General features: G+C 48.5%; 1 protein-coding gene across 3 annotated transcripts in view; it reads right to left on the bottom strand.

The window, feature by feature from the left end:
• Positions 1-1,700: 1,700 nt before the first annotated feature.
• The window catches only part of LOC140429095 (sialic acid-binding Ig-like lectin 15), a 41,624-nt gene continuing 15,679 nt past the window's right edge, over positions 1,701-27,645 (bottom strand). For all 3 annotated transcript variants that reach the window (XM_072515659.1, XM_072515661.1, XM_072515660.1), the window contains 2 exons: positions 5,062-5,445; positions 1,701-1,763 (listed from right to left, as the gene is read on the bottom strand). In XM_072515659.1, coding sequence (XP_072371760.1) covers positions 1,759-1,763; positions 5,062-5,445 — 389 coding nt within the window. In that variant the 3' untranslated portion in view covers positions 1,701-1,758. The remainder of the gene's footprint in view (positions 1,764-5,061; positions 5,446-27,645) is intronic.

The following is a 27,645-nucleotide window of genomic DNA, read 5'->3' as shown; positions in this document are numbered from 1 at the left end:
ACTGGCGGGGAGGGCACAGACCGCGAAAATGACGGTCCTCCCCAGATTACTGTTTGTCTTTCAGTGACTCCCCAGCTTCATCCCCAAGGCCTTTTTCAAGCGGGTTAATAAGATCATATCGGGCTTTGTGTGGGCAGGTAAAACCCCGCCAGTGAAGAAAGTGTTGCTGGAGCGCAGTCGGGGGGAGGGTGGGTTGGTGCTGCCGAACTTCTGCAGTTACTACTGGGCGGTTAATATAGCCATGATTAGGAAGTGGGTAGTGGGGAGGGGTCGCCATGGGAGCGGATGGAGGCGGCGTCATGTAAAGACACCAGTCTGGGAGCATTGGTAACGGCACCTCTGTCGTTCTCGCCGGCCCGATACCCCACAGGTCCGGTGGTAGTGGCGGCTCTGAGGATCTGGGGGTAGTGGAGGAGATATAAGAGAGTGGAGGGAGCATCGATTTGGACCCCGATTTATAATAATCATCAGTTTACCGGCTAGGCTAGATGGTGGGTTCCAGAGTTGGCAGGGGGCAGGAATTAGAAGGATGGGGGATCTATTTATAGACGGGAGCTTCCCCAGCTTGAAAGCTTTGGAGGATAAATTTGAATTACCAACAGGGAATGGTTTTAGGTATTTGCAGGTGCGAGACTTCCTGAGAAAACAGGTGCCGGCCTTTCCGCTGCTGCCGCCACGGGGGATACAGGATAGAGTAGTCTCCAGTACCTGGGTGGGAGAGGGGAAGGTATCGGATATTTACCAGGAGCTTTCGGGGGCGGAGGAAACTCCGGTGGAGGAGCTTAAGGGCAAGTGGGAGGGTGAGCCAGGAGGAGAAATAGAGGTGGGTCTATGGGCGGATACCCTAAGCAGGGTTAATACCTCCTCATCGTGTGCCAGGCTCAGCCTGATACAATTTAAGGTAGTCCACCGGGCACACATAACAGTGGTTAGGATGAGCCGGTTTTTCGGGGTAGAGGACAGGTGTGCGAGGTGTGCGGGAAGCTCAGATAATCATGTCCACATGTTTTGGGTATGCCCGAAGCTTGGAGGATTTTGGCAGTGTTTTGCTGAGGCAATGTCCACGGTGCTAAAATCACGGGTGGTGCCGAGTCCGGAGGTGTTGATCTTTGGAGTGTTGGAAGAGCCGGGAGTTCAGGGGGCGAAAGAGGCCGACGTCCTGGCCTTTGCCTCCCCGGTAGCCCGGAGACGGATCTTGTTAATGTGGAGGGACTCGAAGCCCCCGAGTGCAGGGACCTGGGTTAGTGACATGGCTGGGTTTCTCAGCCTCGAGAAAATAAAGTTCGCCTTGAGGGGGTCAATGTTAGGGTTCGTCCGGAGGTGGCATCAGCAGATGCAGTATTCCAAGGGGGGTGCGGATTGTTGCTGTATGTTTGAGGTGCGTGAAGATTGGGCTGAGGGGGGAAATGTTAATTTTACCATGTTGTTGTCATTGTTTATGTCACTGTTAGAAAACTTTTTCAAATACCTCAATAAAATATTATTTTTTTAAAAAGTTTAACATCCCATCAGATAGGCGGTGTCTTTGGCAATGCAGTACTTCCTCAGCACAGTAGAGGGAGCCACAGCCTGGCGAGAGCAATACGAACGGAGCAAAGGCAAGACAAACTAATACCGTGGATGCTCCATTGTGAATCACCTTCAGGACTGGAGTCTAGTGGCGACAAACAAAGGGTCATATGGTGGTGGGTGGGGGTGGTGGGTGGGGGTGGTGGGTGGGGGCGCAGGTATTTTCTCACCCTCAGCTTGCACAGTCGCTCAATCTGTGGGAAGAAACAGAAAAGTTCATCATTCCCAACTGGAGTTCGTCCAAGAGATGTTCAATATTTTAAATGTACTGTACATAAGGGATGGTTAAGGTAAACCTCGCCACAGTCCCAGGGGATCAGAGGCTGCTCGCCCCTCTGACAGCTGACTGGAGGCGGTTTAACCTGAGGGTCACCACGGGTTACGTTGAGAGGGATAACCTCAGCCGGTGCGGGACATGAACCCAGGAGTTGTTGGGGTCGCTCCCCATCATGAATCAGCTCTCCAACCAACTGAGCTAACCGACTCCAGATATTTAACATATAGGATAATATAGAATTTAAAATTAGCACCGCAAAGTAAGGCCAGGTCTCCAACCTTAAAGTTGAGAAAGGTGCATAAGATTTTTGAAGGACACTGAACATACGAACAAGAAGCAGGAGGAGGCGATTCGCACAATCTGCCACTTTTTTCGAATTAATTTTTTGGGATGTGGGTGTCGCTGGCTCGAGCAGCATTTATTGCCCGTTCTTAATTGCCCCTTGCGAGCTGAAGTGGGTCGGTGCAGACGCAATGGGCCAAATGACCTCCTTCTGTACAGTATGTTCTATGTTGACCGGCACCCCATCAACATCAGTGATTTATTCTGGATTTATCGATTGATTGAATTTAAATTTCTACAGCTGCTGTGGTGGGATTTGGACTCACCTTTCCGGGGAATTAGTCTAGGCCTTTGGGTCACCAGCTCAGCGGCATTACCATAATGCCACCAAACCGTTACTAAGCCTGGGAGAAGCAGATTCGTAATTTGCATGACCTTTTTCCACTGTTAACACTCTTCATCCCTGAATGGCATCATGAACACTCCCCTTTGTCTCATGTCCATGTCATGACTCAGACCAGGCCTTTGAGATTGGCCAATTGGAATACGAGTTCCCTGATTAGCGGGCCAATCAGGGAACTTTTTTTTTGTCTATAACAGGGAGTGTCAGGTCCTCTGCACTCCCAGAGTGGATAGCAAGCTAAATGCACCTGGTTGTAGGCGGTTGTTTTTTTTAATAAAAGGAATTCCTTGATCCCAGATTGCCTTGATCCGCTACAGTTTGCCTACCGTTGCAACAGGTCCACAGCAGACGCCATCTCCATGGCCCTGCACTCTACCCTGGAACACCTAGATAACAAAGACACCTATGTCAGACTCCTATTTATCGACTACAGCTCAGCCTTCAACACCATCATTCCGACGAAACTCATCTCCAAACTCTGTGGCCTCGGCTCCTCCCTCTGGGACTGGTTCCTGAACTTTCTAACCCACAGGCCACAATCAGTAAAGATAGGCAACAACACCTCCTCCACGATCATCCTCAACACCGGTGCCCCACAAGGCTGTGTCCTCAGCCCCCTACTATACTCCTTATACACCTATGACTGTGGCCAAATTCCCCTCAAACTCGATCTTCAAATTTGCTGCTGACACCACCGTAGTGGGTCGGATTTCGAACAATGACGAGACAGAGTGCAGGAATGAGATAGAGAATCTGGTGAACTGGTGCGACGACAATAATCTTCCCTCAATGTCAATAAAACAAAGGAGATTGTCATCGACTTCAGGAAGCGTAGTGGAGAACATGCCCCTGTCTACATCAATGGGAACGAAGTAGAAAGGGTCGAGCTTTTAGGTGTTCAGATCACCAACAACCTGTCCTGGTCCCCCCATGCCGACACTATAGTTAAGAAAGCCCACCAACGACTCTACTTTCTCAGAAGGCTAAGGAAATTTGGCATGTTAGCCACGACCCTCACCAACTTCTACAGATGCACCATAGAAAGCATTCTTTCTGGTTGTATCACAGCTTGGTATGGAGCCTGCTCTGCCCAAGACCGCAGGAAACTACAAAACATTGTGAATGTAGCCCAGTCCATCACGCAAACCAGCCTCCCATCCATTGACTCTGTCTATAATTCCCGCTGCCTCAGAAAGGCAGCCAGCATAATTAAGGACCTCACACACCCCGGACATACTCTCTTCCACCTTCTTCCGTCAGGAAATAGATACCAAAGTTTGAAATCACGTACCAACCAACTCGGGAACAGCTTCTTCCCTACCGCCATCAGACTTTTGAATGGACCTACCTCGTATTAAGTTGATCTTTTCTCTACACCTTGCTATAACTGTAACATTATATTCTGCAGTCTCTCCTTCCTCCCCTATGTACGGGAATGCAAGAAACAGTACTTTTCACTGTATACTGATACATGTGACAATAATAAATCAAATCAAATCAAATCAAAATCAAAGGAATTCTGGTGAAGGGACTTCTGCCGCCGTGGACTTATTATAGTGGCGACGAGGAAAAAGGAACGACCCGAAGGAATCTGCTCATTATCAGCTGCCACATATTGAGGGTAAGCCTATAACAGTCCATGACACTTTGTCAATCTCTCCTTTGCCCCAACTTATCCCTGTTCTTATATTCTGTCCCGCCTCCTCCACCCACTTCTCTTACTACATAATTCATTGCTTATCTCATAAGGTCATAGAGTTTTACAGCATAGAAAGAGGCCCTTCGGCCCATTGCGTCTGCACCTATCTATTCTACTCTCATTTTCCAGCACTTGATCGGTAGCCTTGTATGCCGTGGCATTTCAAATGTTCACCTAAATGCTTCTTAAATGTTGTGAGGGTTCCTTTCTTCAGTTCCGCAGAAGGATTGTTTGGACTTGAAGCATTAACTCTATTTCTCTTCACAGGTGCTGCCAGGCCTGATGTGTTAAGTAAGTTGGTTCAACGTTGACTGCAACTGGATGCAGTGAAACTAGAAACAGGCTTCTGACCCAGGAGATGGTCCAACACTGTTTTATTGAACTTCCTGATTGCTGTACATAGTCTGCTGTGAGTTGACACTCTACCAATCTAACTGATAACCTCCTACTGGCTTGACCAGACTAACTCTCTACCTCATGGTGATAGTGCTCACTGGCTTGTGCACTCTTACTATCTCAGTAGCTGTGTCCTGTAGAGAGAGGGAGAGTCTTAATGCCCTGTGTGCTTTATAGAGGTGGTGTCCTGTCTGGTGATTGGTTGTTATGTGTCGTGTGTGTTCATTGGTTATCCTGTGTGTCAATCACTGCCTGTCTGCATCTCATTATATACATGAGTGGATATTATGACAAGACCTACTGTGTTTATCCAACATTTTCTGTTATGTTATCATTTTCAATCACATTTAGGGCCCACTTTGTCAATTTAAATGAACTATTTTTTGCTTGTTCCTCCTTTGAATCACAAAACAGGCAAAAGCGAAATGGACGTACCTTTTATTTTAATGAATAGAATTATCCCTGTTATCAGAAGGAGGAGAAACTTAACCAGAGGGATCAGGCAGAACATCCCGATGATGAAATTTGAGTAGTTGAAGCCAGCAGTGGCTAAGCGAATCTGACGGACTTCTCTCCCGTGTTCATTGACAGCTACACAGCTGTATGTCCCTCTCAGCGTTGGGTCAAGAAACCTTCCTACAGTCTGATATTTGCCGGGCACTCGTGTGACCGTTGTGTCACTGCTGTCCTCGTGCACCGTGCTGTTTTCGGGGTCGATCCATGTGATGTTGGCAGGTGGCTCCCCTTCAACGCGGCACACGATGGTGCCTCCGGTGATACCATCCCTCACGGCCGACAGCTCCAAGATGGTGGCTGGGGCTTGGGGAAGAAAGAGAGATGCAGATAAACAGTTTGGATGGATGGATTTTGTTTATTGTCATGTGTACCAAGGTAAAGTGAAAAGTATTTTTCTGCGAGCAGCTCAAACAGATCATTTAGTACATGAAGAGAAACTGAAATAAAAAGAAAATACATAATAGGGCAACACAAGGTATACAATGTAACTACATAAGCACTGGCATCGGATGATGCATACAGGGTGTAGTGTTAATGAGGTCAGTCCATAAGAGGGTCATTTAGGAATCTGGTGACAGTGGGGAAGAAGCTGTTTTTGAGTCTGTTCGTGCGTGTTCTCAGACTTCCGTATCTCCTGCCCGATGGAAGAAGCTGGAAGAGTGAGTAAGCCGGGTGGGAGGGATCTTTGATTATACTACCCGCTTTCCCCAGGCAGCGGGAGATGTAGATGGAGTCAATGGATGGGACGCAGGTTTGTGTGATGGACTGGGCGGTGTTCACGACTCTCTGAAGTTTCTTACAGTCTTGGGCCGAGCAGTTGCCATACCAGGCTGTGATGCAGCCCGATAGGATGCTTTCTATGGTGCATCTGTAAAAGTTGGTCAGAGTCAGTGCGGACATGCCGAATTTCCTTAGTTTCCTGAGGAAGTATAGGCGCTGTTGTGCTTTCTTGGTGGTAGCGTTGACATGGGCGTTGCTGACTGGACCAGCATTTATTGCCCATCCCTAATTGCCCTTGCGAAGGCAAGGCCTGCCTTCTCGAACTGCTGCTGTCCATGTGGTGTAGGTACACCCACTGTGCTGCTAGGGAAATTGGTAAAGTCCTGATGGAACATAAGATCAGAATGAAGAATAAGTCGCAACACTGTGATTTTTAATCTCGAGTCCTGTCTGAAGCTTGTTAATTGTAAGCTTGTGTCAAAACTAAACACATGCACACACTGTTCAGAAAAGCAATTTTTCCATCGCAGGAATATATTCCAATTGGTGAAACACATTTCACGAGGAATAAATTGAGGTTCTTGGAGGATGTGGGGAGATTGGCGTCCCGCACAGATTTATCAGAATAAAACGAGGACTTAAAAGGGGTAAATCGTCGATTTTTTAAAAAGTTAAAAGGATTTGATAGAGTTGACACAGAGAATCTGTTTGCTGTGATAAAGAGCCCAGAATAAGGGGATATTATCTGAAAGTTCGAACCACTCACGTGTGAAATCGAGAAACGCTTTTCTGCACAGATGGTACTGTAAGGTATTTTGCTATCTCGGATATTTCTGTTGCACTGTGAGGCATGTTTAATGTCTTGGATTTCTGCTTGTGAGTACAATGTAACCAGTTGTGGTGTGAACCAGTGTGTGCAGCTCAATATCAGGTGGTAGGAACATGGAGTGTGGAGCACATCGGGATGGAGGGAGAGGTGCTCTGACCCAGGGCATCACCACGGGGCTCAGATTGAATTTTTAAAAATCAAAGACAGTTTTAACTGAACAGGAACTCACACACACACAAACAGACACAAATCAGGACATGTAACTTCGACACGTCATTAAGGTGGTGGCCCAGACTAATTGCACCACCTGACACTCCCTCCATAACGACTCACAGAGACAATGTCCTCTCTGGAAATGTGTAAATTGCTTTCTCCCTGACTTTTCAAGATACACATGTTATGTTCCTTGTATTGTTCTCCAAGGCAGCACGGTAGCCTTGTGGTTAGCACAATTGCTTCACAGCTCCAGGGTCCCAGGTTCGATTCCCGGCTTGGGTCACAGTCTGTGCGGAGTCTGCACATCCTCCCCGTGTGTGCGTGGGTTTCCTCCGGGTGCTCCGGTTTCCTCCCACAGTCCAAAGATGTGCAGGTTAGGTGGATTGGCTATGCTAAATTTCCCTTAGTGTCCAAAATTGCCCTTAGCGTTGGGTGGGGTTACTTGGTTATGGGGATAGGGTGGAGGTGTGTGCTTGGGTAGGGTGCTCTTTCCAAGAGCAGGTGCAGACACGATGGGCCGAATGGCCTCCTGCACTGTAAATTCTATGATTCTATGATTCAAATGACCACACAACCAGTTAGTTAGTTCAAAAGATGGTTTATTTACACACACAAGAGTAAACTTGACATGCAAACACAATATCTACTATGAGTTAAACTATACCTATCAGCTACAATAACCTACACTTAACTTCAGGGTGACCGGCACTGTGCAAATGGATAAAGGCCTTTATCTGGATTTCACTTGGCTGGTTCGAAGAAAGTGGCTCTGTCTCTGCTGGGCTCATCCATCAGGTAGCGATCATTGGTCTTGAACTTAGCTGGCTGTTCCAGCTACGATTGGGTTGGCACTGGCCGGATCCAAAAGAGACCGAACACATGGCTATGTCCTCTTTTATCCCTCTGGGATTTCGCACTCTTTGGGGCAGTCCTTAACCTTGGACCCAATAGTTCGACAGGGCTCTGATCGCTGTCTTCGGATTCGGCCAATAAAGGAGCGGGTTCCTTGGTAACTGGGTGGGTCCTTAGCGGTCATTGACCTTGGCAGTTGTGCTTTCTGAGTAAGGGGAGTTGCGCCGATCAGTCTGTGGCTGTACCGGTTGCTTGATTGGAGTTCTATTGTCCTGGGAAAATGGGCCATTAAAATGCAAATGAGCGGGGGTTTCAATCAGGTATGGGTACCTGTGTTTCAGATACAAATAGGCTCTGTATCTGTCTGAGTCCTGGGTTGGTCATAATTCCCATGGTCCTTTGCAGGTGGCCATCTTAGATGGCTACATTCCGTCCTCTTGATCCTGAATGCGAAGCGTGGTGGATCACACTATTGATCCCTGTTCATCCTTGGTGACCCGGTCACCCTTCGTCAAGGCAAGGTTCTACTCTACTCTTATCTTATGGTTTGGGACATTTACCTAATATTCCATTAATAAATTCATAAATTCATAAATTAATTCATCTCTAACAGTTACTATAATTTAGGTCACTATAACATTTTAATTTATCCGCACAGTTGATCTCTAGCTGACACTATCTAAGATACTCTCATGCTGCTGGCGAATATCAAATAACTTATATTCAGTACAAAATTTAAAACAGCAGCATCCTAATAAAGTTAAAGAGGTACATGGTTTATTTTTAGCAGCGATTGTTCCATGAGTTCAATTTTGTTGAATTCCAAAGAAAGGGGATCGGACTGTGTATATCGGGGAGCGGGAGGCTTTTGCTCGCCATTTACGGAGTCGGAGTGTCTGAATGACACTGTAGATTATTGCAATTACTAGAATTGCAAATCCTATGTATGAAAGGGGGTTCCATTAGGAAATGTTCTCGCACCAGGTGGGGGTTTCGATGTCTGTCTTTATGTGTGGTGTAGTGTGCGGGCTGGGGGTGGCCTGTTGTGTGGTAGTGTTCGGGGCTGGTGTGGGGTTTGTTGAAACAGTCCGTTGCGCGCGCAGTTGCAGAAGTCCAGCGATGATCCAAACGCATGTCAGCAGTCCTTGCTTCATCCTGTGTTTTCTGTTTTCCGGGTAATCCTGGGGGTGCAAGCATAGTATCTGTTATTATCTTTGGTTAATATCTCGTTTTATTAGTCTTTCCCTCTTTACTCCAATTACCCGTTATGATTGTCACCATGTGTGACTCCCTCATTTTAAAAAAAAAATACCATTTTGGAGAGACAAGAAGGGCAAATTTTTAAAGTACAGAGATTCTCGCAGCTTGTGGTCGGTGCGGGGACTGGGATGACGATTTCTTCAACCAGTCTTTTCTTTACTTGCAACCTGTGGTGGTTGCGGCTTACCTCAACCAGACGGATTTCAGGGCGGCCAGTTTTATAGAGTTTCATCCCAGGGCTCAGAGATAGCTCGCGTGTAGCAGCGTGCATAGCAACCAATTGTGTCATATGTGTAAATAGCAGGTGGGTAGCGACCAGGGGGTCGCGGAAGGTAAAGGAAAGAAGGGGTGAGCGTACAGAACGTGGCAAAATCCATTCTTTATACCACAACCAAAGGGAGAGTAGAGAAGGTGAACCTAAGGCCTGCCAAAGGCAACGCAGAGTGTAGAGAACCATTCCAGAGCGTATGAAGTGACGGGAACATGAGGTGCATGTGGGCCGCTGCGGGAGAAGAATGGGTGGAATCCCCGGGTAGGGCGGGGATTAGTGCCGTTACTCCACTACCCAAGCTTAACTGACCGGATGAATTTGGGGTCCTCAGGTAAGGCGGGGATCAGTGCCGTTACTCCCTACCTGGGTGACCTGGGTGGGCGGTGAGAGTTTGGAGTCGTGTGGAAACTTGTCATAAAGACTGGGAGAACAGTGGTCTGTTTCTCAACAAACTTGTGCCTTTAACTGACACTGGGTATCATACCCTCGAATCAGAAGAGTAATTTATTGTCGGGCGACATGAATTAAAACCATGTAGTAGAAAAAAGAAGAAGGAAAAAGGCGGGCAGGCTCCATCAGAACTTTGGACACCTTAATACTTAGGCAGTGTCTCTGTCTCATCATCTGGACACCTCAGGGCTCTGTACCAAACAGTGTTGTAAAAGCATTACTGAAACGAGAGTCAGTATCTGAATCATCACCATCTCCCGGTTGCCAGACTCGTGTCTGCCATTTCTGTGCCTTGGCCGCGTGGGCCGTCGGATAATCCGAATCGGCGTGCCTTACTAGACTGCAAGAGTTGTCGCGGTGCCAAAGAGGGGCTTGTTTGTTGTGGGGTGTAAGGGCAGTGGGAGTGGAGGGCAAGTTACTGTGGTCGGGCGGTGGCAGTGGCGGTGGCTGGGCAAGGGCATATAGGGGGTCAAAGATATCCAAGTTGTGGTTCCGGGGACTGGGGTAACTGGGGGCAGAGAGATCGTGCCAGTGTTCAGGGATAGTAATCAAATCCGGGAGGCTCTCGCTGTCGGAGTCAAGTTGAAGGTGAAAGTCTGTACCTTTGGGCGGAGACAAGTTCGGGTCTGTGGGCGTGAACAAGGGATAAATGCCGGTATGTTTGGGGGAGGGTTGGCGTAGGGGTTGGACTAGGTTGTCGATGTGCGGGGCGTAATCATCTCCTATTGCCAGAGAGATGTGGTGGGAGTGGCTACATTGTGATCCGTAGACTTTCAGTTGGTTGATGTGGAACCAACCAGTTTTACCGTTGGGGTACGTTATCTTGTACACGGAGGGGCTCACTTTGTCGGAAATGGAGTAGGGTCCTGCTAATTTGGGGGAGAGAAAAGAACTGGGGTTGGAAAGTGAAACCATTACTTGCTGACCGACTGTGTACTCTACGGGGTGGACGGTTTTGTCAAAGCAGGCTTTACTCTGCTTCCTTCTGGCGCCTAATCGGATAGTTGTGCTACTTTAATGTTATCTGTAACCTGTTGCACTGCTTTTTTGTGGGTGAGGGTGGTTACTGTAGGGCTTGCCAAATCGATGCCTAATAAATATTCAATACCCTTCATGGGCCGTCCGGTCATGAGAGTGTGGGGGGTGAAACCTGTGGAACTGGAAATGGCGTTCCGAATAAACATGAGAGCAAATCGGAGGACTGTATCCCACATGGTATTGTCCTGTTGCACCATCTTCCTAATGGTCGCTTTTAAAGTTCGATTAATTCTCTCGACAATGCCACTGGATTGGGGGTGATATGCTGTATGGAATTTCTGCCTGATCCCAAAAATTGTTAAAACATTTTGCATGACTGCCGGTGAAGTGGGAACCTTGGTCTGACTCAATGCTGTGGGGGAGACCCCAGTGTGTGAATATCTGTTGGGTCAAAATCTTAGCGGTGGCCTTTGCTTAACGGTGGCCTAAGGCAGGGGCTGTTTAGCACAGGGCTAAATCGCTGGCTTTGAAAGCAGACCAAGGCAGGCCAGCAGCACGGTTCAATTCCCGTACCAGCCTCCCTGAACAGGCGGCGGAATGTGGCGACTAGGGGTTTTTCACAGTAACTTCATTTGAAGCCTACTTGTGACAATAAGCGATTTTCGTTGCTGTGTTTGTCCGTGAGGGAAATGCTTCTATCCATTTAGTAAAGGTGTGGATTACAACCAGCACGTACTTGAAACCATTTCTGCAAGGGGGAAGGGGGCCAATGTAATCGATTTGCAAATTTGTCCAAGCGCCATTCACAGGTTGGGTGTGACGTAATTGTGTTTTCTTTGAGTAACGTTCGGGATTGTTCTGAGCACAGATAAGCCAATTCTCGACATAATGGTTTACATCGCTTTTTAAATCGAGCCACCAACACAAAGGTCTTAAATGGGAAATGGTATTGTCTATCCCCTGATGTCCGTGTCCGTCATGAAATTGGTAAATGAGCTGGTTTCTGTCCTCGGTGGGGACCACATAAATTCAGTTTTTAAAAAACTATTCCGTCCTGTGCAGTCAGTGCGTCCTTCCATTTATCATAGGGGGCTGGGAAGTTGCCGTCTAAAGCCTGTTTGAGGGTGTTGTTTGCTTTTTGGGCTTGAGATAGATCCTCAATATTGGTCTGGGAAACCTGGACTGAGTGTATCGGTCGCTTTCTGGTGGCTGTCAGAAGTGACCATGGCGTGATCCTGCTTTGGCTAAGGCGTCTACCTTTACATTACCGGGTGGGGAGGAGCGATGATGGCTTCTTACTTAAACGATACCCTATGTGCGATCTGAGGCTGTCTTGAGATTGTGCTTTAACAATGGGGCAGAGAGTGGAGGTTTTCCATCGGCTGAAACAAAACCTCGAGATTCCCACAGGGGCAGGAATTCTGTTAAACTGTTGCACACATACAGGCTGTCCGAGTGGATGTCTGCGGGAGTTGGGAAAGAGTCGGGGTACTGAATTACATAGGCTATGGTTGCGAGTTCTGTTGCTTGTGAACCTAGGTGGCCGGGCAATTTTAAAGAGATCTCTTCTAGTGGGAGTCCCTGCACGTCTTCCACGTAAATTCCACAACCAGTAATTCTAACTCCATTTCCGATTGTGGAAGAACCGTCTACATTTAAGTATCCCCTGTGGTTTGGGAATCCTGAGTCATGCTGCTTGCCCGTGGGTGTAGTGTCTTTGGGATAAAGGCTCCTGTGTGGTGTTGGGCTGCTATGATCTGGCACTCATGTGGGGTCCCTGCATATTGGAGATTATTGGCCAGAAATGTGTGGGTTTTGGTGAGTTTTACCGAAATGCATCTGCCTTGTAACAGTAGTGTCCAGCGGGCTGCTCTGATCTGGCTGACTGAACCGTCCTTTAATCTACCATCTGGTAATAGTTGAGTGGGGGGGTGCTCGGTCAAGATAGTGACTGGGTTGAGGCCTGTGATGTACGCAAAGTACTGTACTGCCCTAAAGACTGCAAGCAAGTGCCGTTCGCAGTCTGAGAATCCTTGCTCAATGGGGTCTAATACTTTTGAGGCATAGGCTACGGGTCCTAAGTGTGTTGTTCTTGCAGGAGCACTGCTGATAGGGTTCGGTCGGTGGTTGCTACATCTATGCTATAGGGCAAGTCTGGGTCTGGAACTTATAAAGTGGGGGCTGTACCTAGGGTGCGTTTTAAATCACCCGCTGTGCTGCGGAAACCATTCCCATGTGGCGTTCTTTTTAAGGAGCTCTGAGAGTGGGGCTGCTTTGGTGGCAAAACTATCTATATAATTTCTGCAATATCCGACCAAACCTAGGAATGACCGGAGTGCAGTGACATTTTGGGGCAGGGGCAATTTAATGATGGACTTGATCCGTTTTTGCTCAATTTCTTCTTTCTCGTGGGTGATGATGGTGCCTAAATAAAGAACCTTTTCCTTTAAAATCTGGCCCTTTTTGGGGTTCACCTCACATCCGATTGATTGCAGTAGGCCTAGTCATTCAGATAAGTGCGCCACGTGTTCCTCTTTTGTGTCCGTTTGCAATAGCAGATCGTCCACATATTGTATTAGGCATTCGGGTCAGCAAAATTTAGAAAATCCGTTGGCCAATTGTCAGTGTAAAATGGAGGGGGAGTTATGGAATCCTTGTCAGAGGCATGTTCACGTGTACTGCTGCCCTTGAAACGTAAACTCGTTATACTGGCAGTCCCTGTTTAACGGGATGGACCAAAAGCCATTGCTGATGTCCAGCACTGTGAAGTACTTTGCTTGTACTCCCTGTTTGAGCATGGTCGCGGGACTCGTGGCAACGGTGCGGGCTGCTAAAGGAGCTACCTTATTAAGTTCTCGGTAGTCGATCGTTAGTCACCATGAACCATTGTGCTTTTTTACGGGCCAAATTGGGGCATTATTTGTGGAGGCTATGGGTCGAATAACTCCTTGATCTAACAAACTGTTAATAAACTTCGAAATCTCACCCTCGGCTTGCTGTGGGAAACCGTATTGCTTTTACGGCTTTGAATCGGGACCGGAAATCTTCACTGTACCTGGGATCTTCCCACAATCGTGTTTGTTTGGTGCGAACGAAGCTTTGTATTTTATGAGGACCTCTCTAATCGTCTGGTCTGCCCTAATTGTTTGCGGATCAAACCAATATTCCCCTATTGAGCAAATCCTGTTTTCATAATCCCCTACTGTGAGCGTAGTGGGAGCCCTAGCTGTTTTAGCCATTCACCAGACACATTTGTTTACTGGGGCAAACGAAAGGTTATGGGAGCTCATTAAGTCAATGCCTAAAATGGGCTCTGCGGTTTGGGGTAAGTCAACTAAAACAACAGGGTGTTTGGTGCTAATGTTCCCTGTGGGAGCTGTGATACACTAGTTGCATGTGGCCTGTGAATCCACTCAGGGTCATGAAACATGGTGGAGGAGTTTAAAGAGGTGCAGGATCCTCCTGTGTCCCAAAGAAAATTGACTGTATGTCCCCGGACTGTGCCTGTAACTACTGGTCTGCCTGATTTGTCCCAGCGTGTGTCACAGACCCAAGATGGGGAGTCCGAACACCATCAATCTGTGGAGTTAAACGCTAAGTCGCCTGAACAGGCGCTAACATTATGCATGGACCTAATATTGTTCCGAGGTGGGGGGGTTTGGTTGTTGGTATCGTTGCTGGTTCGGGGGTTTTGCTGGTGTAATGTCCTACGTGGCCACAATTGTAACAACCTCGTGGTGCCTGTGCTCTGGGGTGCTGTCCCTCGTTTATCCATGCTGGGTCCTGGCTAGTCCTAACTGGGTGCATGTTTGCTTCTATTTAATCCTGATCTGTCTGTCGGTGTAGGGGTTGTTCCCATGCTCTAGAAAGTCGTTTCAATACCCAAACTTCATTGTGTGTGTGTATGGTGTGCGGGGTCGTAGTTTACACAAACCTTTTGACCTGCGCCTGTGGCATGCGAGACTAAGGTGCGGGACCATTTAGTGGTGTCCTCCTCATTTAGGTGTGCGCGGTTCAATTGTGCGTAGACTGTCATGAAATGAATCCATAGACGACCAGCAAACGCGGTCGGATGTTCTTCCTTCTTTTGCCTGCAGTGATTTAAACCCTCGACTGGATCTCCTTTGTTATACCCTATGGCATCTAATATGGCTGTTTTCATTTCCTGTGGGTTCCTCCTGCTACATTTTGGGGTTCTGGCAAAGCTGACCTTACACACTGGCTGAGGCTCATAACTATTAGCTTTACTTCCTCTCTCTCATCCAGGCCTTTACATAACCTTTTGTTGGCGCACCTCCTCAAAGAAGCTGTGCGGGTCTGCGGTGGGCTGGAATGGACTAATTTTCGTGCTAGATTCTCTTAATTGGGAATGGATAGTGGGTGTAAACTATATTAGGTTCCTCCTGATCCGATGACTTGCATTGTGTGATGCATGGGGGTCGAGTTGTGGTCATCAGTCGGTACTGCGGGTGCTTTCCTTTTTGGAGCGTGGGGAGTTTGATTTTGATTTCCTGTGTCCTCTACGTATCTTTGGGCGCTTTCGTTTTACTCTTGGCAATTGGGAGCATCTCCCCCATCTAAATCCTGCCCTATAGTGTACCTGAAGCCATTCTGTACTGAGAGTAGCAACTGTAACTTCTCTATCTTCTGTCGGCATTTAGCATGGTCAACGATACTCTGCCTCTGTTCCTTGGTGGAGTTGTGGAGTGCTCTCAAAGCTACTTTTAAATCCGCGCATTTGCTGGTTAGCTGGGCGACCAGTTGTTCTGTTTCCTCTCTTACCAGGACTGCGCGCTGTGTATCTTGGTAGGCTTTATCGTACTGGGTCAAGAAGCTACTAAGGTGAACTAGACAAGATTGACGTACGCTTTTCACATCGGTATTTCCTTATCCTTAGCTACTAACTGTTCCCGGAGTTGCTCAATTATCTTCTCGCTTTCATTACTGTTTCCCTCGTTCTTTTCTTCCTTCTCAATTAACTGCCTACAGAGCGTCTTCATGACCTCCTCTGTGCCTCGCAACTGTGCCAAACGGGACACTATTGCCATCGGCTTTCTGACTTTCCCTACATTTTTCTTGAGGACCTCGCTTAGGTTCTCCTACCATGTCTGTCCCATTTTTCCTGGACCAGCGCAAAAATTCGACCAAAGAGGCCATCCTTCCCCCTTTAAGTATTTCCTTTACTCTTCCTCCTATATGGGGCATTGCTCTGCTCTGTTGGTCGCTGCGACCTCGGGTTCCTGTGGATTCATCAATCTTTCCATTGCTTTAGTGGCCATTACTTCTCTTATCTCTTTCTCTACTTTTAATTTGGGACAGGGGAATAAGGGAGCGATTTGAACAGCGGGTATGGTTCAAGCTATTTTCCGGCTCACAATCCCTCGATAGTCGTACACAATTCTAACGAGTTTACCTTACTCTTCCTTTAGGTACGCATGCGGGTTAGTACACACTTCCGAAATTTGGTTATTTGGTCGATATGGGACTTGCACTTGTGGTTATTTTTCTTTCTCGCGATTGGATTCAAAGTTTGTGGGTTCTCTCGAAGTGACAAGTCACTTCTAATCGAGTCCCGGCGGAGTCGCCAATAATGTTGCCCTATAATAATGTTGGTGAACCACAAGCCTTCCCTTGTATCGATCAAATGACCTCACAACCAGTTAGTTAGTTCAAAAGATGGTTTATTTACACACACAAGAGTTATCTCAACATGCAAACACAATGTCTACCACGAGTTAAACTACACCTATCACCTACAATAACCTATACTTAACTTCAGGGTGACCGGCACTGTGCAAATGGATAAGGCCTTTATCTGGATTTCACTTGGCTGGTTCGAAGAAAGTGGCTCTGTCTGTGCTAGGCTCATCTGTCAGGTAGCGATCGTTGGTCTTGAACTTGGCTGGCTGTTCCTGCTACGATTGGGTTGGCACAGGCTGGATCCAATAGAGACAGAACACATGGCTGTGTCCTCTTTTCTCCCCCTGGGAATTTGCGCTCTTTGGGGCGGTCCTTAACCTTGGACCCAATAGTTCGACAGGGCTCTGATTGCTGTCTTTGATTTTGGCCAATAAAGTGGCGGGTGCCTTGGGGGTAGCTGGGCGGGTCCTTAGCGGTCATTGACCTTGGCAGTTGGGCGTTCTGAGTAAGGGGAGTGGCGCCGATCAGTCTGTGTCTGTACCGGTTGCTTGATTGGAGTTCTATTGTCCTGGGAAAATGGGCCATTAAAATGCAAACGAGCGGGGGTTTCGATCAGGTCTGGTTAGCTGTGTTTCAGATACACATAGGCTCTGTATCTGTCTGAGTCCTGGGTTGGCCATAATTCCCATGGTCCTTTGCAGGTGGCCATCTTAAATGGCTACAATAGAGTTATATGTTTAAACCAAAGCTAATTTATTTTACACTACTTGAAATGGTTTGCACACTCTACTGAGTAACAGCTAACAAAATAATAGTATTGAATCTATGTTACAGTAATTAATTATCTCTCACTAGTACAACCAACACTCCTACTCAACCTCACACTATCCTGCTTCATCAACTTCTCCAACAGCTTCTCCCAGAATGCTTAGAGACGCAATCTTTTATAAGACTACTCGGTGATGCCATCTACTGTTGATAGAAAGGAACGTCACCTTGTTAACCCTTTCCTCTCCTTATATTATACATATCATTACAACACGTATTCCATCCATTGCTGGTTTGCACCTGGAGACCCTCCCTCCTCCAGCAGAGAGCAGGAAATTACCACATGCGGATGGCCTTGGCGGGATTGATAAGACACTGAAACCTGATTGGGTGACCCAGATATGTCAAGGGACCCAGGTCAAAAAGCCACAGTCCAGAACGACAGCGTGACTTGGTCAGTCACAGAAAACACTGGGCGGCATTCTCCGCCGGCGGGACAGCCCGGGGGGTTCCCGGCGGCATGGGACTGCCCCACAATGGGGAACCCCATTGAGCTGCCGGTGTAACGGAGAATCCCGCCGGCGGGGTCGGGGCAGAAATGTGGGGCGGAGAATCCGGCCCATGATTTATGTAGACAACTTAAATGCCATTGCACTTTTTGTAATGACCAGTTTGAAATGATTGTAATGTTCTTTCAGATGTTTTATGAATAAAGCATACTTTTGCAAAAATGAAGTCATGTGGAAGAACTGACGAATTGGGGTTGAACTCCTACACACGGGTCTTACTGGTGTAATAAGTGTACACTATTGTTCAGTGAGTTAATAAAGTGGAAAGGTATGCTCAGTTTTGTAAGGTTTTCGGGCAATTCGGCCCTTTTGGAGAAACTCAGAGACTGTAAACCGACTTTCCAGCCAAGGGAACAGAACCAGTTTTCCCAGCAGGCTTGGCCCGCTGAGCTGAGTAGGGACATAAATACATAAATATTTCCAAAACACCCCCCTAGGAGCTACAAGGAAGAAGGAGCCAGACAACAAGATAACATCAAAACACAGACAAAGGGGCACGGGAATACACAGGAGGCTTGCATGCAAGCAGGACAATGGGATGGTCATAGCCCCATGCAGATGTAAATGACCTGGCCTCCACCAGAGCAGAATCCAATCAACACCCCATCAACATAGCAGCGATCTCCAGAGCAGATGGAAGTCTTTGAAAATCTTCAAGGGAGCTCAACCTCGTTATCTCAAAAAACAGACTGGAGGCGGACCTAGGGGAGGTACTCCCATCTCGACAGGTCTGACCGGCTCAAAGGGGGCAGGACCAGCGGGAACTTTAAACCTTACCTTTTTCAATGCAAAGGGGGCTGGCCGACCACAGGACAAAGCCAGGTAAAACAATATAAAAGGGGCTGTGTTTTCGATTGGGGGCTCTTCGTTCGTGGCTCGACCTCTGCACCCCTGACTTGACCTCTGCAGCCTGTGACCGTAAGTACTCCGCAGCAGCTTACGAAACTCCCTTGATTTTAATAGTGGTTGAGGCTTTGGGGGAAGGGAACTTGTTTTGTGCCTGTGATATTGCTAAAACCTGTGTAAGCATAAGAATTTTCGTTGTGTCCGCTATATTACCTTTGAATAGACATAGTGTATATTAGAGTATAAGATTGTATTGTGTTTCTTCTGTTGATGATTTTGACCTGGGTTTTACAATAAACCTTGATTTGATGACAATTGGAGTCGTTTAAATTCTTCAATCTTTCACCAGCGATCTCTGACCAAGTCATTGTTAAAATACTCCTCACCTTAATTCCGGGTTCAGGAATCGAGGGTCATCTTGAGCGATTCACTCAGGACAGACTGCTGGTTAGGGAATAAACAGCAGTGTCCTATTCTCTCTCTTGGGAAGGCTACTCTAGTGGAGTAGGAACCGGGTGGCTGTTGCACCACCGGCAAGAGAGAGAATCACCTGGGTATTGGTAGGGGTCTGGAGATCTATGTGATATAAGTCTCAGGCTGCCGGTTAGGAATAAACGGCAGGCTTGAATCAGTGCTCTCTTCAGTGGAAGTGTCCCAGTGCGACATCCCCTGGCCTCTGAAGTTTCAGTGCCAGCTGGAGAGAGACACACACAGATACCCAAACCCCAGATATCGGCCCAGTAGTGGAGTAGCGGAGATGGCACCCTCTACAATGGCGACCGCGGCAGGACCCCGGTGGTTTGGAGTATGTGACTTGGCAGAGGGGGTGAGGGAACGAAGCAAAATGGAGGAGAGAATATCCTCGTATTTGTGGCAAAAGGTCAACCTCACCAAACCTTGGGTCTCAGAATTAATCAATGCGGAGCAACCGGTAATGGCAGCGGCTTCATGGACAGAAAGCAAGGCGCACAAAAGGCACTTGGAGAAGGCAGTTTGGCTGGTTTGCCTGTCTCAGCAGGTAGTCAAAACAGAGCAAAGGATCGAAGAGTTAGAGCAGGAGGCTAGCGCAGCGGAACGACTGCGGGAGGAATTGGCAGAAATGAAACAGGAAAGCGAGTCTAAGCGGTGCGAGAAGGACTATCTCCACTGCCAGATAGTGGAGGGTAAAGAAAAGGAACGGAGGCTCCAGGAACTCTATGCTCGGAGCACAGAGCAGTGTAGGAAGCTGGAGGGGAAGTTCCGGGACATCCAGGCAGCGTACCGAGTGGCTCGCGAGGAAGTAGGGGACTGTGTCCATGGGCCGTGCCAGGCACGAATAACGGAGTTGGAGGAGACCTTGTCCAAGTTCAGGGGACAGATACACCTGGTAGGTCCAGGGGGGTTCCCTAGGGGCAAGGTGCTCCTCGCAGCGGATGATTCCCCAAAGGCCAAGGGGAATAGACCGCCTCCTGAGGCACCGAGATTGTGTCCGGGTCGGCAGGGGGGGATCGGACTGCACGTTCAGGGGCAGGTCCAAGGGGGGTCAGTGGTGTATCCCCAGATAGCGGCGTCTCCTATATGGGTAGTTAGCCCGGGGACAGGGGGGCTACCCAACGAGGCAGGAGAGCTGGACAGTGGGGAGGAGGAGCAGGAACCCCAGGTAGGGCAGATGTGCCCTGTCAGGCAAAGAAGGTATGGTCCCCCGGCGGGGATGGCAAACAGGGGACCGGTTGAGGGCGACATTATCGTTCCTCATGGGGCATCCGCGCTCAGGGGGATGGTGGCCCACGTTCCCAGACTAACTCCAAAGGGGGATCCGTCGCTGCATTTTATGGAGGTGGAACAGGCTGCCAACATCAATGACTGCGACGAAGGGGAGCAAATAAAGATGCTCCTGATAACCCTAGATGCCCAGCTATGCAGGACAGTGACCTCTGGGAATGGGGGAAGACCTGACACCTGGGCGGCAGCACAGACTGCTGTTCTGGAGGCAATGGGCTTGAATCTGGGGAGCCCTTTCATGAGGGTGGGGGAAACCAAGCAGCAACCAGGGGAATCTCCCACTATGTTCGCAGACAGGCTGTGGACTGTCTATGTGGAGGCGTGTGGGGCTCCCGCGGATAGGCAGAATTTAGATGAGAGAACAGCCCACTGGCTGAAGACCCTCGTAGCTAACTGTCTCCCTCACATTAGGGCAAAGGCCGAACACTGGTTCGACCCGCAGAGTCCGGACCTTAATGAGGCAGAGGTCCTTAGGAAACTCACCCTTGCATATCGTAATGGGGAGAGGGGTGAGGACAAGCCCCTTAAGGGTAGGGTGCATGAAATCTTGCCAGCAGCCCCTAAGAGAGAGTGGAAGCATGAGGGCACCCGGACCTCCGACGAGAAACCGGTATGCTACGGGTGTGGGAAGGCCGGACATTTCAAGAGGGAATGTAAAAACCCTAGCAAGCAGGAGAGGGCTCCCGCAGTAGAGAGTCAGACCCCGGCGGTAGGAGCAGCTGCCCCGGGAACCATCGAGATAAGTAAAATTTTAGCCCTTTTGCAAGGCTCAGGACAGGGGGCAATGGCAACGGGCCAGGGCCTGCCCGCACCCACACCACAAGAACCCGTATGACTACCCAGGGAGCAGCCTCAGGAAAAAGGGAGCGCAGGGGTAGTTCTAGCCCCAGACCCTGGTCCGGTCCAGGTGCAGGGTCCCATTCTGGAGGCTGCCTCAGGGGCTATTTGCAGTTTAAATCCCTTAAGGTGGGACCCATGCGAACGCCACATCAGTCAATTTAAATTGTTCCACCCCATAAGGACAAAAAAGAGCAAGGTGGGGGGAAGACGGGGGGTGGTAGTGGAGAAACCCCCCGTAGAATTAACGACGGTGGGGGAGGTCCCTGACTCCACGGTCACACAACCGGTGACAAGGTGCTGTCCCGAAGGGGCAGTCCCAAAGAGACCGACAGTGCTGCAAGCACCCAGCCCAGGGACAGTAACGATTCCCAAGCCCTTACCTGTGGGTCAGGTGGCCTGCCTTAGTATAGAGGCTAAGGAGGCGGAGGAAGTGGAGGTATCACCTTGGGCTTGGGAACCAGTCAGGGGACGAAGGAGCAATCGGGTCTCCAAGCCCCCGGTAAGATGGTCCCCATCACACCTCCCTGTCACCCGGTCCCGCAGTAAGGGGGCCCGAGTAGAAGGGAGCGATGAGGGATCACCGAACCCTGTTGGGAAAGGAGAGGCAAGGGGCAGCCCGAACCCCCGGGAGGGGACGGTCTGGCCCGAGCCGTTCGACCAAACAGGTGGACTGCCCCAGTTTAGCGGGGCACAGTTTTAATTTGGCCACCCGGAGACGGGTGGCATTGTATATATCATATTACTTTTTCTCTCCCCCTGCTACTTCTAATTAGTGTGTAGTTGTGTGTAAAGTATTTAGGATCGTGGGAACACAGAAGCGCCTGGTGCAAGGGTAAAATGATGAAGCACCAGGCACTAGGACCCTGGGGAGCCGGGCTGTGGACACAGAACCACAGACAGGCTGCGGCAACTTCAAAGCGGGAGCTGCTGCTGCCACTGGATAGAACCCATGCACTTTAAGGTAGGTAGGGCTGTAGAGGCAAGAATGTGTTTTGTTTTTTACAGATGGGGCACCCGACGATGTGGAGTTTGAGGATCTTGGCGATGGTGGGACCGGGAGAACTCCGCAGAGGCGAGACAGAAGAGTCCTTCGACTGACCGGGTTAGGGTGACTGGGGGCAGGCGGGTGTGTTTAACCTGTGAGGGGGACGTTCCTTTGGGGAGATGGTGGTGGCCCAGGAAGCTGAGGCTGGACATGAGGGATCGGTCCTCGGACTGGGAACGGACTGGACAACACCTACCGGACCATCACGGGGTCACCGGGTAGGATCACCGTTTGCGGGGATAAGGGGTGGGCTTCTGACCAGGGCATTTATTTGTGTTCATGGGGATCTACCAAGGCGTGCCCACAAGGGGCATTAATCACTTTTGTAAGGTGGTGGCAGAACCCAGGGAACGGGATAAATTGACCACAGTGGGGAGGGATGTGTAACGCCCAGGGAAGGGATGACTGTAGAAGCTACCGAACTGCTGGTTCAGGTAAAGCGACCCCTGCCCACAGCCCAACCGATCGACCCTCACAACTGTCCGATCACCACCAGGGGGGGGCCTGAGAATGGTTTAGTGTTTGTCCCACAAAGGAAATGTTGTACAGGGGGTACATTGTGCTGTCGCCTCAGTTGGACTAAACCTCTCAGCTGCAGGTATCGACGATGGAGAGTAAATGAAGAGCCCTCATCGGGAAGAAGCGAAGTGCAGCCAAGAAAGGAGGATCCTTGGTGAAATAAACAGATGCAATTGTAAATAGTTGTATGGATTCGCGGGTTACAGGGACCCTTACGTTTGGGGTTCCGGTGAAATGTGTACTTGATTGTGATATATGTACAGGGACCCTTACGTTTGGGGTTCCGGTGAAATGTGTATATGTTACTGTGTGTTTAAATTAGATATGGTCTTGTCTCTCCCTTTCATTGAAACCAGGGGTAGCCTAGACTAAGGGAACTGTCTTGGGAATTGTAATTTCGCATGTTGCTGAGGGGGGGACCTACGGTCCACACAAAGGCAAACAATTGCCCTTCACCTGTGTCGATACGGTCCAAGCACGTAGGGACGTATCGAAGGGGCATCTGTAAGGTTTTCGGGCAATTCGGCCCTTTTGGAGAAACTCAGAGACTGTAAACCGACTTTCCAGCCAAGGGAACAGAACCAGTTTTCCCAGCAGGCTTGGCCCGCTGAGCTGAGTAGGGACATAAATACATAAATATTTCCAAAACACCCCCCTAGGAGCTACAAGGAAGAAGGAGCCAGACAACAAGATAACATCAAAGCACAGACAAAGGGGCACGGGAATACACAGGAGGCTTGCATGCAAGCAGGACAATGGGATGGTCATAGCCCCATGCAGATGTAAATGACCTGGCCTCCACCAGAGCAGAATCCAATCAACACCCCATCAACATAGCAGCGATCTCCAGAGCAGATGGAAGTCTTTGAAAATCTTCAAGGGAGCTCAACCTCGTTATCTCAAAAACAGACTGGAGGCGGACCTAGGGGAGGTACTCCCATCTCGACAGGTCTGACCGGCTCAAAGGGGGCAGGACCAGCGGGAACTTTAAACCTTACCTTTTTCAATGCAAAGGGGGCTGGCCGACCACAGGACAAAGCCAGGTAAAACAATATAAAAGGGGCTGTGTTTTCGATTGGGGGCTCTTCGTTCGTGGCTCGACCTCTGCACCCCTGACTTGACCTCTGCAGCCTGTGACCGTAAGTACTCCGCAGCAGCTTACGAAACTCCCTTGATTTTAATAGTGGTTGAGGCTTTGGGGGAAGGGAACTTGTTTTGTGCCTGTGATATTGCTAAAACCTGTGTAAGCATAAGAATTTTCGTTGTGTCCGCTATATTACCTTTGAATAGACATAGTGTATATTAGAGTATAAGATTGTATTGTGTTTCTTCTGTTGATGATTTTGACCTGGGTTTTACAATAAACCTTGATTTGATGACAATTGGAGTCGTTTAAATTCTTCAATCTTTCACCAGCGATCTCTGACCAAGTCATTGTTAAAATACTCCTCACCTTAATTCCGGGTTCAGGAATCGAGGGTCATCTTGAGCGATTCACTCAGGACAGACTGCTGGTTAGGGAATAAACAGCAGTGTCCTATTCTCTCTCTTGGGAAGGCTACTCTAGTGGAGTAGGAACCGGGTGGCTGTTGCACCACCGGCAAGAGAGAGAATCACCTGGGTATTGGTAGGGGTCTGGAGATCTATGTGATATAAGTCTCAGGCTGCCGGTTAGGAATAAACGGCAGGCTTGAATCAGTGCTCTCTTCAGTGGAAGTGTCCCAGTGCGACATCCCCTGGCCTCTGAAGTTTCAGTGCCAGCTGGAGAGAGACACACACAGATACCCAAACCCCAGATATCGGCCCAGTAGTGGAGTAGCGGAGATGGCACCCTCTACAGTTTGTTTTGTGTCATTAATACCTAGTACGGGGTCCGGACCTTTGATGGAAGTGAGACCCCCTCCCCTGAGTCTTGCCATATTAGATATCAAGAATCCTCTTTTCCACAAAGTTGTGAATGCCAGTTGGAGCTTTTAAGACTGCCGATAATTCTTGGGTAAGAATTTGGAGCAAAGGTACGGTAAACCAAGTTAAAATAGGCGGAGACGGCTCTGGAATAGTAATGGACCAGATTTCCGATCCGGAAGCAGACAGCTTGAGTCACGAGGTTTCCCAGCTCGGTGCTCCGTACATGCGGACAGGTGCTCTGAAAGCTGCAATGTGTGCTCCATTGGGAGGGCGGGGTGGAGTGGGAAAGAGCCAAATGGTTGTAGGATAGAATTGGTCCCACCTTCCCCGGATACAGGTCGGAGGTAGCCACGGGGCACCAGTGTGTCGAGGCAGGCTGTTTAGAAGGCCAACCTTGGTTCTCTGGGACTTTGTCCCGGTTGTTTTGTCAAACATTAGGCTCTCAAACCTTCACACATCATACCTCATCACTTCCACCTGCTCATGTACAGCCCTCCACCCACCTCCCATGGTGTCTTATAGCCACCATGCCAACTCTTGTCAATCTATGCCCTTCCACCTTAGTGTCCAAAAAGGTTGGGCTGGGTTATTGGGTTACGGGGATAGGGTGGAAGTGAGGGCTTAAGTGGGTCGGTGCAGACTCGGTGGGCCGAATGGCATCCTTCTGCACTGTATGTTCTACGTTCGCCCACCACCCTTAGCCCTTTCACCCTCCATGCCAAAGGCCAAGTATCCATCATGGGCAGACCTCAGGAGCCATATTGAGACAAAATAACGTAAAGTTATAAATATCTATCACTGATTTGAGTAAAATAAAAAATCACTCCCATTCATGAATGCTCATTCAAACTTTAAAAGAACCTCGAGTACTTAATCCCTTATCGAAACAAACAAACTTGTATTCTTAACCCCACATCTAAGACAGCTAATCCTTTGATAACCACTTTGAGCTGTCAATCAAATTATAAGCTTACAAACTTCCTGCTGGGGTAATTGTAGGTTGTGGTTAGCTGTTACCCATTAATAATGATATAATGATAGCCCTTGTGGTAATGTCAACAAGCAGCTATTGTAATTAATGAAACAAACTATTTTCAACCCTCACCAACACAGGCAGCCTGTTTTTAACTTTTAAAGAGTTGGGGATTTAAATAAAGTGACAGCTTGACTATTCAACATATGTTATCCACCTTTTGTGACCTTTTATGTCTCCTTCATCGATCCTTGACTCCTGCACTATGGATTCAGGCCCTTGCTACACAAAATTGGGTCATGTTTGAACTCAGCTCTGTGCTCAGCATGGGTCCTACTGAGTTCAGGTGTCCCCTAATGTATGAATCATGCTTTGTCCTCTTTTTACTGTCAGAAAAAAATAGATTTGGGTCCCATTCTTAAAGATCTATGGAGGCTCCCTAACGTCACAATCATCAGGCATGATATCACTGGTCTAGTAATCCAGAAGCCCAGGCAATGCTGTGGGGACACCGATTCAAATCCTAATTGGCAGTCGCTGGAATTTAAACTCAATGGATAACTCTGGAACATAAAGCCGGTCTAGTCTCACGAAACTATCGCTGAATGTTGTAAAAACCCATCTGGTTTACTGACGTCTTTTTGGGAAGGAAGTCTGCCGCCCTTACCTAGTCTGATTACATGTGACTCCAGACCCACATGTGACTCTTAAATGCCCGCTGTAATGGCCCAGCTGGATGGATAATGCTGGCCTTGTCACTGATGGCCACAAGGGTGGAGATGTTGACCTTGGGTAAGGTGCTCTTACCAAGAGCCGGTGCAGACTCGATGGGCCGAATGGCCTCCTTCTGCACTGCACTGTAAATTCTATGATAATCTAAGCCATGAAAGAATAAAGGACAATAAGTAGAGACGATCCATGCTTTAATGAAATGACGGAGCAGGCTCGATGGGCTGAATGGCCTGCTTCTGCACTGTAAATTCAATGATTCTCTGGCCTTCCAGTGTTCCGTTAACTGGGAATCTTCTGTACAAATCCATTATTCTATATGTTGTTTTCAATCTTGAATCTCGCCTGACGCTTATTAATTATGTGTCAGGGACCAAATTGACGAACATGTTCACATCTGTACAATCCAGTTCATAAACATTTCACTTTGACCAATGCCTGGTCAATACTGCTTGTTTGGTATCGACACATGAGTTGGATATTGGAATGCAGAGTAAAATGTCAACATTTTCCAACGATACTAAGCTTGGAGGGGTGACAAATAGTGAGGACGATACTACTCGACAGCAATAGGACATGGGTGGGCTCTCAGAGTGAGCGAACAAGTAGGAGATGGATTCATAACAGGTGACGCATTTTGGCAGAATGGGTAAGGGGAAACAATAGAAGTTAACGGCAAAAATTCAAAAGAGTGTGCGGGGGTAGAAGGTGCATTAATCATTCAAGACACAGGCAGGACACATTGAGAGAAATGACTGGCAAAGGTTATGGAGTCCTCGGCTTGAATCGAGGTATTGAGGGCAAAAGCAGGGAAGTTATGCTGAACTTTTATGGAGCTCTGGTTAGGCGGCAGCGAGGGTATTGCGTCCAGTTTTGGTCACCACGTTTTGGGAAGGATGTGAGGGCCGTCGGGAAGGAGCGGAGGAGATTTCCCAGAATGGTTCCAGGGATGGGAGGGCTTTCAGTTCCAGGGTTAGGTTGGAGAAGTTGGGATTGTTCAATTTGGAACAGCGGAGATTGAGGGGAAATTTGATAGACGTGGACACAATTATGACAAGTCTAGATAAAGTGGACAAATAAAATCTCTTCCCGTTAGCTAACAATACAAGGACTAGGGGGGCACAGATTGAAGGTTTTTGGGTAAGAGATGGAGTGGGGGAACGTGAAGAATGCAATGAATAATCTGGAACTTGTTGCCTATCAGGACTGATGGAAAAGGAGATGATCAATAATTGATCATCAGCACGGTAGCATTGGGGCAGCACGGTAGCATTGTGGGTAGCACAATTGCTTCACAGCTCCAGGGTCCCAAGTTCGATTCCGGCTTGG

Source organism: Scyliorhinus torazame, chromosome 9, assembly GCF_047496885.1.
Source record: "Scyliorhinus torazame isolate Kashiwa2021f chromosome 9, sScyTor2.1, whole genome shotgun sequence".
NCBI classification, from domain to species: domain Eukaryota; kingdom Metazoa; phylum Chordata; class Chondrichthyes; order Carcharhiniformes; family Scyliorhinidae; genus Scyliorhinus; species Scyliorhinus torazame.
The sequence above is the reverse complement of the archived record's forward strand: the minus strand, read 5'-3'. Positions and strand labels throughout refer to the sequence as shown.